This window comes from Bos javanicus, chromosome 26, assembly GCF_032452875.1.
Source record: "Bos javanicus breed banteng chromosome 26, ARS-OSU_banteng_1.0, whole genome shotgun sequence".
Classification (NCBI taxonomy): domain Eukaryota; kingdom Metazoa; phylum Chordata; class Mammalia; order Artiodactyla; family Bovidae; genus Bos; species Bos javanicus.
In genome coordinates, this window is record NC_083893.1 from 11,346,414 (window position 1) to 11,361,637 (window position 15,224).

At 42.3% G+C, this 15,224-nt stretch overlaps 1 protein-coding gene across 6 annotated transcripts in view; it reads right to left on the reverse strand.

Annotated features, from left to right (window-relative positions):
- PANK1 (pantothenate kinase 1) overlaps positions 1-15,224 on the reverse strand; it is a 104,286-nt gene that overhangs the window by 20,440 nt on the left and 68,622 nt on the right. For all 6 annotated transcript variants that reach the window (XM_061402769.1, XM_061402764.1, XM_061402767.1 and 3 more), the window contains one exon: positions 4,718-5,070. In XM_061402769.1, coding sequence (XP_061258753.1) covers positions 4,718-5,053 — 336 coding nt within the window. In that variant the 5' untranslated portion in view covers positions 5,054-5,070. The remainder of the gene's footprint in view (positions 1-4,717; positions 5,071-15,224) is intronic.

Here is a 15,224-nt window from a genome sequence, read left to right on the forward strand (position 1 = left end):
CTTCCAAACTGAAGGCTCTAATTTCTCAAAGGAATTCAGTGATTCCCTGTATGCTGAAATTAGAAAAAAAATATGGATTATAAACACAAGACATGTTGAGGATACAATTGGAAGAGGTTCTCCTTATGTGCTTCCCTCTGTCAAAAATAACTAACTAGCAAAAATTATTATATATAAGATAGGCTAAACAAGAAGGCCCTACTGTATAACACAGGGAACTGTTGTCAGTATCCTAAACATAATGGAAAAGAATATGAAAAAGAAGGTGTATATGTGTATCAATACAGAGAATCTTTCTGCTGTACAGCAGAAATTAACACACAATTGCAAATCAACTAGTGAAAGTTGCTCAGTCATGTCTGACTCTTTGCGACCCCATGGACTATATACAGTCCATGGAATTCTCCAGGCCAGAATACTGGAGTGGATAGCCTTTCCCTTCTCCAGGGGATCTTCCCAACCCAGGGATCGAACCAGGGTCTCCTGTATTGCAGATGGATTCAATTAGATTCAACTAGGAAATCAACTAGACTTCAATACAATAAACTTTCAAAGTAACTAAATAAATAGCTGAATGAATAAATAAATAAATGCATTCATACATACATATGTATGTTCATAAATATGAAAAAAACCATCCCAGGAGGTTTCATGCCTGCTCTCTATGGGAGTATGCCATTGACCTACCCCATTATATCACTCTCCTGCCCTTGAGAAATGAGTCACTAAATTGTTTGTATGATACACATTTGTATGATACCCCACACTGTCCAAGGTGCTTTTGCTGACATTGGCTCTATAAGTCATACTGGAAATGGTAGAAAAGGTTATCTTACTAAGCTCAAGAACAATCTGCATATAAAATGGTTGACTCTGAACTATAGATTACACTAGGGGCTCTTTGCTCCTTACACAGGAGAGCTGAGAGAGACCAGAAAGAGAGTTGAATTTCAAATATGTTTTGTGAGTGAGAAAAATAACAAAACCTGAGTAGGCAAACAGAAGGCAGCCCATATATTGATACTTTCTTGTATAGATGGCTAGACTGTTAGGCAAGTACTCCAGACTTGCTGCCTGCACCAATCTGTTTATTAGGCTCCAGCAGCCTGAAGGAACAGTTCAGTTCAGTTCAGTTGCTCAGTCGTGTCCAACTCTTTGTGACCCCATGAATCGCAGCATGCCAGACCTCCTGTCCATCACCAACTCCCGGTGTCCACACAAACCCATGTCCATCAAGTTGACGATGCCATCCAACCACTTCATCCTCTGTTGTCCCCTTCTCCTCCTGCCCTCAATCTTTCCCAGCATCAGGGTCTTTACAAATGAGTCAGCTCTTCACATCAGGTGGCCAAAGTGTTGGAGTTTCAGCTTCAACATCAGTCCTTCCAATGAACACCCAGGACTGATCTCCTTTAGGATGGACTGGTTGGATCTCCTTGCAGTCCAAGGGACTCTCAAGAGTCTTCTCCAACACCACAGTTCAAAAGCATCAATTATTCAGCGCTCAGCCTTCTTTATAGTCCAACTCTCACATCCATACATGACTACTGGAAAAACCATAGCCTTGACTAGATGGACCTTTGTTGGCAAAGAAATGTCTCTGCTTTTTAATATGCTGTCTAGCTTGGTCATAACTTTTCTTCCAAGGAGTAAGCATCTTTTAATTTCATTGCTGCAATCCCCATCTGCAGTGATTTTGGAGCCCAGAAAAATAAAGTCAGCCACTGTTTCCCCCTCTATTTGCCATGAAGTGATGGGACCAGATGCCATCATCTTAGTTTTCTGAATGTTGAGCTTTAAGCCAACTTTTTCACTCTCCTCTTTCACGTTCATCAAGAGGCTCTTTAGTTCTTCTTCACTTTCTGCCATAAGGGTGGTGTCATCTGCGTATCTGAGGTTACTGATATTTCTCCTGGACAGAGGCTTCTTTTTTTTGGTTAAATAAGACATGACTTTTCTCAAGTCAGATCCTTGAGAAACACACTTGCTCATGACCAACAAAAATTGAGTAACTTTCTCCTGGGGCATTACCCCAGAGGAGGGATAGAGCCTTTGACAGAGGTTGCTTAAATGCTGTAGGTCACCTTGGTTCACTTCAGGCTCCCTAGAAGAGATGGACACAGGCAACCTTGAGGGACCTGGGGAGCTCACAGCACTAGCAGTGGGTCAGCATCTGCTGAAAAGCATTGAGCTAACACTCAGCTCTCACCTAAGGGGGCACTATGAATGCCTCTTTATGGCTCTTTAGCTTTAGTTTCCTTATCCTTATAGCCACCTTCTGCTGCCTTCTGAAGATGATGAAACTGAGTCCCACAGGAGGGACATGATTTATCCAAAGGCACCCAGATAGTTAAATGCAGAAACATAATCAGAATTCAGGATCAGTGCTTTTTCATTTATGAATTTGCACTTAATGTTCATGCTCCTAGATCTCAACCTTCTCAGTTTCAAAACTCTTCAATTATTGGGCCCCAAAGAGGAGAGTGAAAAAGTTGGCTTAAAGGTCAACATTCAGAAAACTAAGATCATGGTATCCGGTCCCATCACTTAATGGCAAATAGATGGGGAAACAGTGGAAACAGTGGGTGACTTTATTTTTGGGGGCTCCAAAATCACTACAGATGGTGACTGCAGCCATGAAATTAAAAGACATTTACTCCTTGGAAGAAAAGTTATGACCAAGCTAGACAGCATATTAAAAAGTGGGACATTACTTTGCCAACAAAGGTCCGTTTTGTCAAGGCTATGGTTTTTCCAGTTGTCATGTATGGATGAGAATTGGACTATAAAGAAGGCTGAGCAGCAAAGAATTGATGCTTTTGAACTGTGGTGTTGGAGAAGACTCTTGAGAGTCCCTTGGACTGCAAGGAGATCCAACCAGTCCATCCTAAAGGAGATCAGTCCTGAGTATTCATTGGAAGGACTGATGTTGAAGCTGAAACTCCAACACTTTGGCCACCTGATGTGAAGAGCTGACTCATTTGAAAAGACCCTGATGCTGGGAGGGATTGGGGGTAGGAGGAGATAGGGATGACGACAGAGGGTGAGATGGTTGGATGGCATTACCGAGTCAATGGACATGAGTTTGGGTAAACTCCAGGAGTTGGTGATGGATTGGGAGGCCTGGTGTGCTGCAGTACATGGGGTCACAAAGAGTCAGACACAACTGAGCAACTGAACTGAATTGAACTTGGTGGAGAAAAGATTCCATGGATCATTTAAGTAAGTGGCAGCATCAAATTCTACTGCTGGGTAGGGAACACGGACACAAAAGGAAAAGTGAACACCTGAATATAATCAATCTGATCGAAGGGAACGTTCCAGGGCTCTATTGCTAGCTCTTGCAGAAACTACTTATCAATGAGATAAATGATGCTCCTTTTGAATGTGCAAATCAATTTGCATTAGAGCTTTATTCAATACAATGAATAAGGCATTGATTTACTAATTTATTCATTAATGATAAAGTTTCTGGCAAGACTAATCCCAGAATCTTTCAACCCTTCCTTCTTTTATGTTCAAACACTTCTGTTCATTTAAATTTCTCTATTATTTTTCTTTCTTCTCATTTTATTCCCTGTGAGATGAACCTAGACATTAAAGAGATTATCTTGACTATAGAAATGGGGAAATTGGAACACACAGGTGTTAGAGATTGCTTAATAAAGAGGAAGTTAGGACTCTATGCCACTCATCCATATCTTCCATTTAGCCAACTCTGTCAAATCTAAATAAGCAACACAGAGGCAGAATATCCTGCTGGTCAGGATAAGGTATTATTTACTTATTTGGCTGCACCATGTGGCGTATGGGATCCTAATTCCCTGTCCAGGGATTGAACCCACACCCTCTGGACTAGAATCACAGAGTCTCAACCACTGGACTGCCAAGGATGTCCTCAGGATAAGTTACTATTCTTATTATGTAGAACCATACTGCCTAAATCTTGTTTATTTATAAAGGAATTTACCTGTAAGTAATATCAAAGATTTCATTTTTGTTTGTGAGCAAAACTCCTAAAGGACATTCATAAAACAGAAAAGACACAGAGCAAATGGGCAGAAAGAAGTACTCATTTTTAGTAAGATGTATAAAAAGTCTTTCCTGCAGGCCTCGGTCTATATATCTATGAAACTGGCACAATAATTATGTTTTTCACAAGACTCAAGAGTCTGGAAAACTAAAATAGTTCAGAAGGTGATTTACATCACCTTGTCTTTAGCACATTGTGCAGACGTAATTGAAACAAAACTGAAGAGGGCAGCTAATATTTACTGGGCATTGGAAGTGCCAGGTACATATTATAGCTGCCAGCCCTATGAAGTAGGAACTATTTTTATTCTCATATAGATGAGGAAGCTGAAGCAGTGAGAGGTGAGGTAAACTTGTCCAAAGTTGCCAAGCCTAGTAGCCTAGTTCTTCCATTGGAGACGCCATGCCTATGGGCATAGGAGAGGCTTCCTTTGTTTCTCTAAGAGGTGGTTTTGTGGTTTGCACAGGGCTAAAGCGGAAGACCCTGATGCTGGGAGGGATTGGGGCAGGAGGAGAAGGGGACGACAGAGGATGAGATGGCTGGATGGCATCACCGACTTGATGGACATGGGTTTGGGTAAACTCTGGGAGTTGGTGATGGACAGGGGGCCTGGCGTGCTGCGATTCATGGGGTCGCAGAGTCGGACACGACTGAGTGACTGAACTGAACTGAACGCGGACATACCGTTCTGAAATCCTCCTCGAACTTGAAAGCCCCGCCTCCCGTGGCACAGAGCGTGGTGTGCAGGCTGGAGAAGTTCTTCTCGCTGCCCATCTGGATGAACTTGTGCATTGCACAGCTGGGGAAGCGGATGAAGTGCAGGTTCCCCTTCCGCCCACACATGGTCAAGTTTTTCAGTTCCAGGTGGACGTCTCGGATCCCGGTTTTCCCATAAGCCGTGTTAGAAGTCAAATACTTCCTGATGCTCTTTAGGTTCTCCACCTCCTCCTGCTCTTCTTCAGCTGTAATATCCTTCGGCTCAAAGTAGACCAATTTAACCAGCGTCCCACCGATATCCATGCCGAACCACGGGAACGCTAGGGGACAGAAAGAGTGACCATGAATTCTGTACATTCAAGAAACAGTCAATAATGAAACGCAGTGGTGTCGCATACGTATGTGCATTTACCATTAAATTTACCAGAATTCTACTCTAGGTGCCTAAAAGAAGAGACAGGCGAGGTGAAATACCCTCTTTAAAATGGTGCCCGTGATTCTGCTTTCATCCCACTCAAGAGTTGGACTCAGAATTGACTATGAGATAAGAATAGGATTCTCTAAGGCAGTCAATGGCCGCTTGCTTCTCAGGGCTCCAGAATGTCACCAAATGGAGTGCAATTTCAATACTTAGAGATACATCCTTTGCATACACTCTGGCTCCCAAAAGCTATTTTATCAGAATTTCAGGGAAAGAAACAATGATCTGACACCAGAGGAAATGCTGCTATGCTATCTGTATGTACCAAGAGATGGTATGTTGACCCCTAAGCCTCATGCTCTCTTCCCAGAGCACTCTTGGATGATAATTATCACAGTATACAATTTTTGCCTTCACGAGCTGACTTTTATACAATGTGACTCCACTGCTGCACTCAACAGAATAAACAGGAAGGAGAAAGGAGAGACAGTGGGTTTTAAGAGCTGAGGGGCAGACATGATGATTCCGATGGCAACAGGCCTCTCAAAAGAACAGATCGAATTACAACTCATTCCTTTCTTTTCTAAGGAAGAGATTCTCTCCCCATCTCCAGGTGCCCACCCAGAAGTCCTCACCTCAGCCCTGTGTCTCCTCCCCCATCGATTCTGATTTAATTCTTGGGGAGGACCTAGGCATGAGTATTTTTTTAAGTTCCCCAGATGTTCCAGTTTGCAGGCTTGCAAACTGCTGAACTACAAGAACCATGACCACTGATGGTCAAGCCTACAAATACCAGGTATACAACACAGAGGCATGTTTTGTGTAATATTTTAATACATAAATATATGTTTATATTTAATAAAATGCTGGAGAGGCTTACCTATGACAAAATGAATTTCCATAGTAATTATTTTTATTGTTATTGTGAGGAAAGGGCTGAGCTCCCTGAACAGGCTGAGTTTATTTAGAGGCAACCTGGAAAATTAATACTGGACTGTTGAATGCTTTGTAGTAAGCACGGGGCAAACCCAAATGGGAATCTGAAATTTGGAGATCCCTTTTCATCTTCCTCAGTAGACTGTATGGGCTAAATCTGAATCTTACAGTAAAAGTGAGTTTACATTCTAAATCAACTATACTGAGATCTCGGAGAAGGCAACGGCACCCCACTCCAGTACTCTTGCCTGGAAAATCCCATGGACGGAGGAGCCTGGTAGGCTGAAGTCCATGGGGTCGCACAGAGTCAGACACGACTGAGCGACTTCACTTTCACGCATTGGAGAAGGAAATGGCAACCCACTCCAGTGTTCTTGCCTGGAGAATCCCAGGGATGGGGGAGCCTGGTGGGTTGCCGTCTATGGGGTTGCACAGAGTCGGACACGACTGAAGCGACTTAGCAGCAGCAGCATACTCAGATCTAAACTAAAAACACCAAAACTGAGTTTAAAGACTCAAGAAGTTAAAGTGGCTTCTTTCAAAAAGCTTATTTTATTCAGCCCTAGACAACAGCCACTTGAGCCCTGGTCAAATTGTGCACATTATGCCTAGAGATTACACGGCCAGCAACAGAACTAGGACTTCGAGGAAGTCTTCTTTCTAGGCAGCCCCACTATTTAGCCCATCTCCATCTCCACTGGGAAGGGAGGAGGAAGGAGTACATAGGAGGAAGCCATTCCTGCCTAGAATCTTCTCTCCTGTGCTTGCCTGTTGTCATTTGAGTTCTGATCCAAGCCAGCTCCTCCACACTTGGTAAGCAGTAACTCTAATGGTAAATCCCAAACTCCCTAGAAGATTGAGAACAGCAGGGACTTCCCTGGTTGGTTCAGTGGCTAAGACTGTGCTCCCAATGCAGGGGGCCCGGGTTCAATCCCAGTTCGGGGAACTAGATCCCATATGCTGCAACTAAGAGTTCTCATATGCCATAACTAAAGATCCTGTGTGCCTCAGTGAAGGTCAAAGATCCCTCATGCCACAACTAAGACCTGGTGCAGCTATATAAATATATTTTTTTTTTCTCAAAAACATATTAAGAGAAGCAAATTCCGGTAACAAGACTGTTAACAAATGTCCTCTTATCTTTGCAGAAGTTTGCAAAGCAAATCCCACACAGCTCAGTGTAGACTGGGAAGCTTGCCTATCCTAGCAGGAGAGAGCAGAAACCTGGGAACCATTCATCCCTAGCTCACAGATGATGTTCTTGGTCCATTCTCGAAAAATCACTGTCAGCATGGCCCACAGTGTGCATGCGTGAGTGCTCAGTCACTTCAGTTGTGTCCAACTCTTTGCGATCCCAGGGACTGCAGCCCACCAGGCTCCTCTGTCCATGGGATTCTCCAGGCAAGAATACTGGAGTGGGTTGCCATTCCCTCCTCCAGGAGACCTTCCCGACCCAGGAATTGAACCCATGTCTCTTACGTCTACCTGCACTGGCACAAGGGTTCTTTACCACTAGCGCCACCTGGGAAGCCCAACCCACAGTGTAATAGGTGGAGTCCCAGTTCAGGATTCTGAACAACTGCTTCTCAGAAGCAGCAGCCAGTAACTAGCTCACACTAACTTCCTTCACCTCTCTGGATCACAATTTCCTTATCTGCAAAAGGAGTGGACTGTGTAAGAATGGCCTCTAGCCCCCTCCCTCCCATAAACTTCCCAAGGATTTTTTTTTTTTTTTAAGAAACACATATACAAAAATCACAACCAGCCACAATCAAATAGGCCAACCAGAGCCCTAGTTTTAAACCCCACTGAAATATACTGTAGTATGTCAACAGTGTCCAGTTATGCAATCGAGGTTGCAGGTATAATCCATTCTTGTCCACGTAGGAAAGACACCTACTACTGAATAGGATGGGAGAAGTGTATTCTGGAACACTGCTAAGGATAACCATTTTTGACAGACTCTGCCAACATCTATTAAAAGCACACATACATTTTAAAATGCAGTTAATTCCTCTCTCGGACCATATTTTTTAAAGGACTAGTATTTGAGGATGGGTATAAAGAAGTTTACTGCACCCCTTCTTGTTGACTAGTCACCAAGTCATGTCCAGCTCTTTCGCAACCCCATGGGCTGAACCTAGCAAGGCTCCTCTGTCCATGGGATTCTGCAGGCAAGAATACTGGAGTGGATTGCCATTTCCTTCTGCAGGAGATCTTGCTGACCTGGAGATCAAACCCATGTCTCCTGCACTGCAGGCAGATTCTTTAACACTGAGCTACCTGGGAAGCCCACTGCATCCCTTACAGTGGCCAAATCTAAGAAAAACAAAAAAGCAAGATCAAAACAAATTGGAAGCAACATACATGCCCTTTAACAGAGAAACTTCAATAAAGCATGACTTTCCAAACCATGGGATATTAGGCAGACATTAGAAAGAATGAATGAGATCTATACTAGAGATACCCCCAATCTTCTACGGATGAGAAAAACAAGAGATACCTAGCAGTGTAAATAACTTATTAACTCCATCTGGTTTGGAAAAAAAAAAACGAAGGGAGAAAGGAAAAGAGGAAGGAGGAACGAAGGACAGTGGGCAGGCAGGTGGAAGGCAGACCCCAAGTGTTTATGATTATATGAGCCCACAGGAAGGTAGAGAAGGCCACCCCTTCGGGTTGTTTATATTGTCGGAGGATGGTGGGATAAGTAGATTGTATAGGTAGAGGCTAGAAGTCAGAGAAAAGCATGAGAAAATTCTATACTTAGAAATTTCAGTACGTGAAGAAGTAAAATAAGAATTCAGTGATAATGGAAAATAAGACATCTTAGTGCAGAATGGACAGAACAAGTTGTATGTAACCCAGAAAAGCCCCTGTGGCCTGTATATGGTTGGCTGTTGTTAATTTAAGTACAGGCAACTGAAAAGAGGTCTCCCTTTTTAAAATGTGTCTAGGGACAGCTAAGCATTTTATAAATTATTTATAATTCCAGTTTCTTCTTCCTGCGTCACCTCCTCCATTTCAAAGCTTTTGTTAGCAGCTCAGCAAAACAGTGGGGGAAAGGGTAGAGTTTTGAAAATTCAGTTAAATGGCATATGAGCAGTTTGGGTTAAGGTAAAAGGGAATAAGGATTGGAAAACTATAGTTTAAATGGCAATATAAATTGCTTTCACTTACTGTATTCATTCCTTACCTTCATAAAAAATTAAATGCCCTTCTATTTACATTTTAATGCTTTTATAGGACACTATCATATTTTAAATGTTGTTTTATTTATCTTCCTGATATCAAGGGCTACCTAAATGATAGTTCCCATATACAAGCTGTGGTTGGAGACAGAAGATAAAGGGAAAAAAGAAATCCGAATGCAGCCACCATCCATGACTCGTGTTTTCTTTAATCCAGGGTATGCAGATGTTTTGATAAATTTAGCTGAACCACTGATAAGAATCTCTTCTGTGTTTGCCAGAAGTGATGCTCCTTCTAGATAAAGAATATCTGCACTCACTCTTTACTCTTCCCTTTTAAACCCAGATGCTTTTTTTTTTTTTTTTTAGTTCAGAAGCCTCTAGATCAAGAGGACCCACATCTAGAGTTGATGTTGAAATAACTTTGTTTCACCTCCTAATTTAGTGCCAACTGTGCATCACCTAGGCTCTTTGACTGGGTGGGACTGTGGGGTTCTCTCCTTTGGGGAGGAGATGAGTATTTCACGTGGAGGAAGGAGAGTGAGCCAAATACCTGGGAACCAGAAGCACACCTTGTGGTGGTCACTGGTGCTGCTGGCCCCTTCCCTCCTGGACTGAGTTTCTTTCCCCACTCTTTGTTAATAGATTGTCAAGCAAACTAATAAATAGGTGGGAAAGAAGTTTGAGGATTGTGTAATCAACAGAAAAGAGACTTTTCAAGTACTTTGGAAGATATTTTTATACTATGTGAGTACCGATTATGCTCAAGTTGCCTAGGGACTTCTGCAAGTTAAAAACACCACCAATAACAACTTTAATTTAGATCCAAGTATGTAATACAAACTGTATTTCTTTACAAATTTCCTCAGTGCTAGCCACCCCCTCACTGTGTCTCAATTTGACTGACAGCATAATGAAATTCTCTGCTAATGTATTCACGGAAGCATTGAACTTTAAGAGGTGGAAGGGATCTTTGGTCAAATTCAACACTTTGTTTACAGATAACAAAATCGAGGTTTGGAAAGATCAAGGGATTACCCAAGGTTGATCACAGTAGGTAACAGAAACTATTTTCAGTTTCATGAGCCCACATATTCCCCATTTCGCTAGGCTGGTCTGAGTTGAGTTGTCAGTCACAGACAGAATGATTGTAGGCAGGTTTTTCTCTTGAGCCATTTACTAACCTGTAAGATGAAGTAGACTAACTAACTAAGGTTCTGTTAAATTCTTACATTTCATCATCCCAATTACACATATACAAAGTCCTCCAAAAGCATAGCTTTAACAGCATAAAATATAAGAGTTGAAAACCTAAGACCCATTTAAGGACCTTGAAGAAAATGGTAAATGTAAAATTTAATAAAAGGGTTTCCATAACATTGTGAAGAAACCCATAATTATTGTACACAGAGCAGTCTGCTAAACATTAAATACTCTACGCAAAGAAACTTGAGTCATGGTTTCTTTTAAATTAATGCATACCAGATTTCTTGAAATTTTAGTCACACTGCAACCCACTCCAGTATTCTTGCCTAGAGAATCCCCATGGACAGAGGAACCTGGCAAGCTACAGTCCATGGGGTTGCAAAGAGTCGGACATGACTGAGCGACTAAGCACAGCACAGCACAGCACAAAGGTATCAGAACACAAGCACTTCCAGAGTAAGAATGGGAATATAAATGGTTGGAATCCTTCCTCTGGGCTATTTGGAAATATATACTAAAAAGCACCAGATTCCTATGCCCTTTGATACACTGGTTCCGCTTTACCCTATAGAAATAGTTATGCATGCATTCAAAAATTTATCTTAAAAATCATTGTTTTACTACTACTACTGAGGAAATGAATTTCATGTCCAAAAATAAAAGGTTGGTTATAGACAATTATCCATTAATACAAAGGAACAATATATCACCATCAAAATAATTTTGTAAGATAGCAATTAATGCGGAGAAGGCAATGGCACCCCACTCCAGTACTCCTGCCTGGAAAATCCCATGGATGGAGGAGCCTGGAAGGCTGCAGTCCATGGGGTCGCTGAGGGTCGGGCATGACTGAGCGACTTCACTTTCCCTTTTCACTTTCATGCATTGGAGAAGGAAACGGCAACCCACTCCAGTGTTCTTGCCTGGAGAATCCCAGGGATGGGGGAGCCTGGTGCGCTGCAATCCATGGGGTCGCACAGAGTCGGACACGACTAAAGTGACTTAGCAGTAGCAGCAGCAGCAATTAATGACATGAGGAGAATGTTCATTATATATTATTAGGTGAAAAGTGTGGGTGGTTAGTGGTACATTTTGTATGATTACAGTTTTGTGTAAAAATTAAACAGTTACTTGTTCCCAGAAAACAAGACTAGAAACTTCAGGCCAAAATGTTAACAGGCATTATGGATAGTGTGTGCTAAGTCACTTCAGTCCTTTCCAACTCTGCAACCCTATGGACCACAGCCCACCAGGCTCCTCTGTCTGAATACTGGAGTGGGTTGCTGTGCCCTCCTCCAGGGGATCTTCCTGACCCAGGGATCGAATCCACATCTCTCATGCCTACCTGCATTGGCAGGCAGGTTCTTTACCACTAGCACCATGTGGGAAGCCCATTAGAGTGGGCTTATGGTTTTTTTCTTCTGGCTTTGCTGATAGGATGTTTTTCAATTTTTACAATCAATATGTTTAATCTTCATAAGCAGAGTTATTTTATAATTCTCAATCAAAAACTTCTCTGTAATGATGCAAAAGCTAAAAAAAAATGTTTTAATTTCACTTCAATGAACAGAGAGCAGGTCTGTGGTCTTGCTCATGAAAAAGTGTGCCTTCATTTCCTCATCTCAACAATTTGGGTTACTCATCTCAACAATTGCTTTCTCAAGCAATATTCTGCTCATGTCAAGCCTGTTACCAAAATCTAAGATAGCACTATAAAGAGCGTGTGATATACATATACACACACAATGGAATACTACTCAGTCAAAATAAAAGAATTAAATGTTGCTATTTGCCACAACATGGATGGACTTGGAAGGTATTCTGCTTAGTGAAATAACTAAACCAGAGAAAGACAAATACTGTATGCTATCCCTTATATAGGGAATCTAAAAAATAAAACAAACTAGTAAATATAACCAAAAAGAAACAGACTCACAGATATAGAGCACAAACTAGTGGTTACCAGTGGGGAGAGAGGGGCAAGAAAGGGGTAGGAGAGTAGAGGTACAAACCATTAGGTACAGTAAGTTGCAAGGACATACTGTACAACACAGGGAATATAACCAATATTTTGTAATAACTATAAAAAGGAATGATGCTAAAGCTGAAACTCCAGTACTTTGGCCGCCTCATGCGAAGAGTTGACTCATTGGAAAAGACGCTGATGCTGGGAGGGATTGGGGGCAGGAGGAGAAGGGGACGCAGAAGATGAGATGGCTGGATGGCATCACCGACTCGATGGACGTGAGTTTGAGTGAACTCTGGGAGTTGGTGATGGACAGGGAGGCCTGGCGTGCTGCGATTCATGGGGTCGCAAAGAGTCAGACACGACTGATCGACAGATCTGATCTGATGAATGGACTATAACCTTTAAAATTTGTGAATCACTATATTGTACACCTTTAACTTACATAATATTGTACAGCAACTATATTTCAATTTAAAAGGTTGGAAAAAAAAAAAAAGAGGGACTTCCTTGGGTGTCCAGTGGCTAAGACTTCACATTCCAACACAGGGTGTGCAGGTTCCTTCCCTGGTTGGGGAGCTAAAATCCCACGTAACTTGCAGTCAAAAAACCAAAACATAAACAACAGCAGCAATAGTGTAACAAAATCAATAAAGACTTTAAAAATGGTCCACATTTAAAAAAAAAAAAAACATTTAAAAAAAGAAAAGGAATGACAGGGGAAGCCTGACACTCAAGAGCAGAGTTGTTTAGCTAGTTAGATGCTTGACATCACCAGGGCTCTTTCAGGCAGGAAGGGACCTGATTTCCCTCACTGTTGGCAAGGCACACCCTTGACAGCCTGAATGTTAAACTTGGAATTCAGAACACACTGAAGAAAGCACGGGGATGTTTGTGGGAATGGATCACCGTGGCAAAGGGCCCACGTCGCTGTGTGATAATAGCCCTTCTTCTACTGACAAGCCTCAGATGCCCATCAATTTTCTCCCTCTCCCAGACAGGTGGGAAAGAACCAAAAGGCCGATCATATTCTCATATGCAAAAGGGGAACAGAATAGTGAGAACAGTCCTTTCAGAGAATAATCCTTTCAGAACTCCCAAGGCAAGTAGAAGTATTACCACAAGTCACCAGAACCAACTTCTGGATTTCACCACCTCTGCCATACAGGCTCCAGTTAACTGTTAGGCACCAAAGGTTCCATGCCTACCATATTTTAAACAATCACAAAAAAATCAGAAGAAAATATGAATTTTCATGTCAAAGGAAATGCTGTCATACATAACAACACGTCCAACTTTACAGCAACAGTCGTAAAAGGCCTTTTTTTTTTTTTTAAATGGAGCAAGAGGCCCACAAAGTCAAGAGTGCCTGAGATCCATGAGAGTGAGACTCTGTTTATATTCTGCTCTGTGCCAACCCCAGGTTAGAAGTGACGTGAAACCCAATCAGGGTCTACTTTGCATGTGCAATTTGAACGGCAGCTCTGTGATTTTCTTACAACTGTATTTCCCGAAAGCAACTCCCATTTTAGTATTTTATGCAACTAAATTTTGAAGTCAAATGTTTCAATTATCTTTAGTTTTAAAAACTGATTGTGTAGGGACTTTCCTAGTGGTTCAGTGGCTGGGACTCTCCTCTCCCACAGCAGGGGGCTTGGATTCGATCCCTGGTTGGGGAGCTAGACTAAATATCCTGCACGCGAAGATCAAAGATGCAGGGGGCTGCAACTATGATCTGGTGCAGCCAGATAAATAAAGAAAGAAAAATAAATATTAAAAAAACCCCAAACAACAACAACAAAAACCTTGACTGCCATCAACAACATTTCTCAAATTTGCCTCATCATAAAAAACACCCAAGGCACTTGTTAAAAATACAGACTCCTAGGCCTTTGCCTGGAGAGCCCAGAGCAGGGGGACTAGAGACAATGTTTTCAAGGAGGAGCCCCTGGAATTCTCATGGGTCAAGTTCAAAACCAGAGTTCTAGCTGAACTAATGCTCTTGAACGCTCATAAGTACTGGACCACAATTTGAAAGTGAGAGTCAGAGTCTGAATGAGCTGTCTTTGCTCATAACTGCCAGGGAGCTCAGGCTGCCAACTGAGGCCAATGCATGGTAATGACCCGGCTGACGTCCCCATTCCCAGAGGGACTTGGAAACATCTTATCGCTTGCTAATGAAATTATTTCTGGACAATTTATAACACCAGTGCCGCGGGTGATTTTCACATTTTAAAGACAGCTTCTCAAGTTTCCAGTTATCATTCAACCAGGACTGAACCCAACCGACATGGGTCTAGAAATGTTACACATATAATTAAATTTCATCATGTGCTCCTCTCTCCCAATGACTTCCATTTTAAAGGTAACCAGCCATTCTTCCATAAAGAAGTAAGCTCTGGCAACAGCACTCATGTATTTAGGTCAGGCAAGCAGATATTCTCTGATTTGCAACCCACGGCACAGACAACCCCATGAAATCAGAACAAACAGGCATACTGACATGAAAGTCATGTCTCTCTCTTTTTTTTTTTTTAAGTTAAGATTTGGGAGGGGAAAAAAAGGCCTTGCAGGGCCCCACTGTGGTGGCACCAGTAAGTGTATTCTTAGCCTGGATCTGGGCCAGGAGGAATCGGGGCCAAGTTGGAGCCAGACATGCTGCTGCTTCTAAGTTGCTTCAGTCATGTCCGACTCTGTGCGACCCCATAGACGGAAGCCCACCAGGCTCCCCCGTCCCGGGATTCTCTAGGCAAGAAC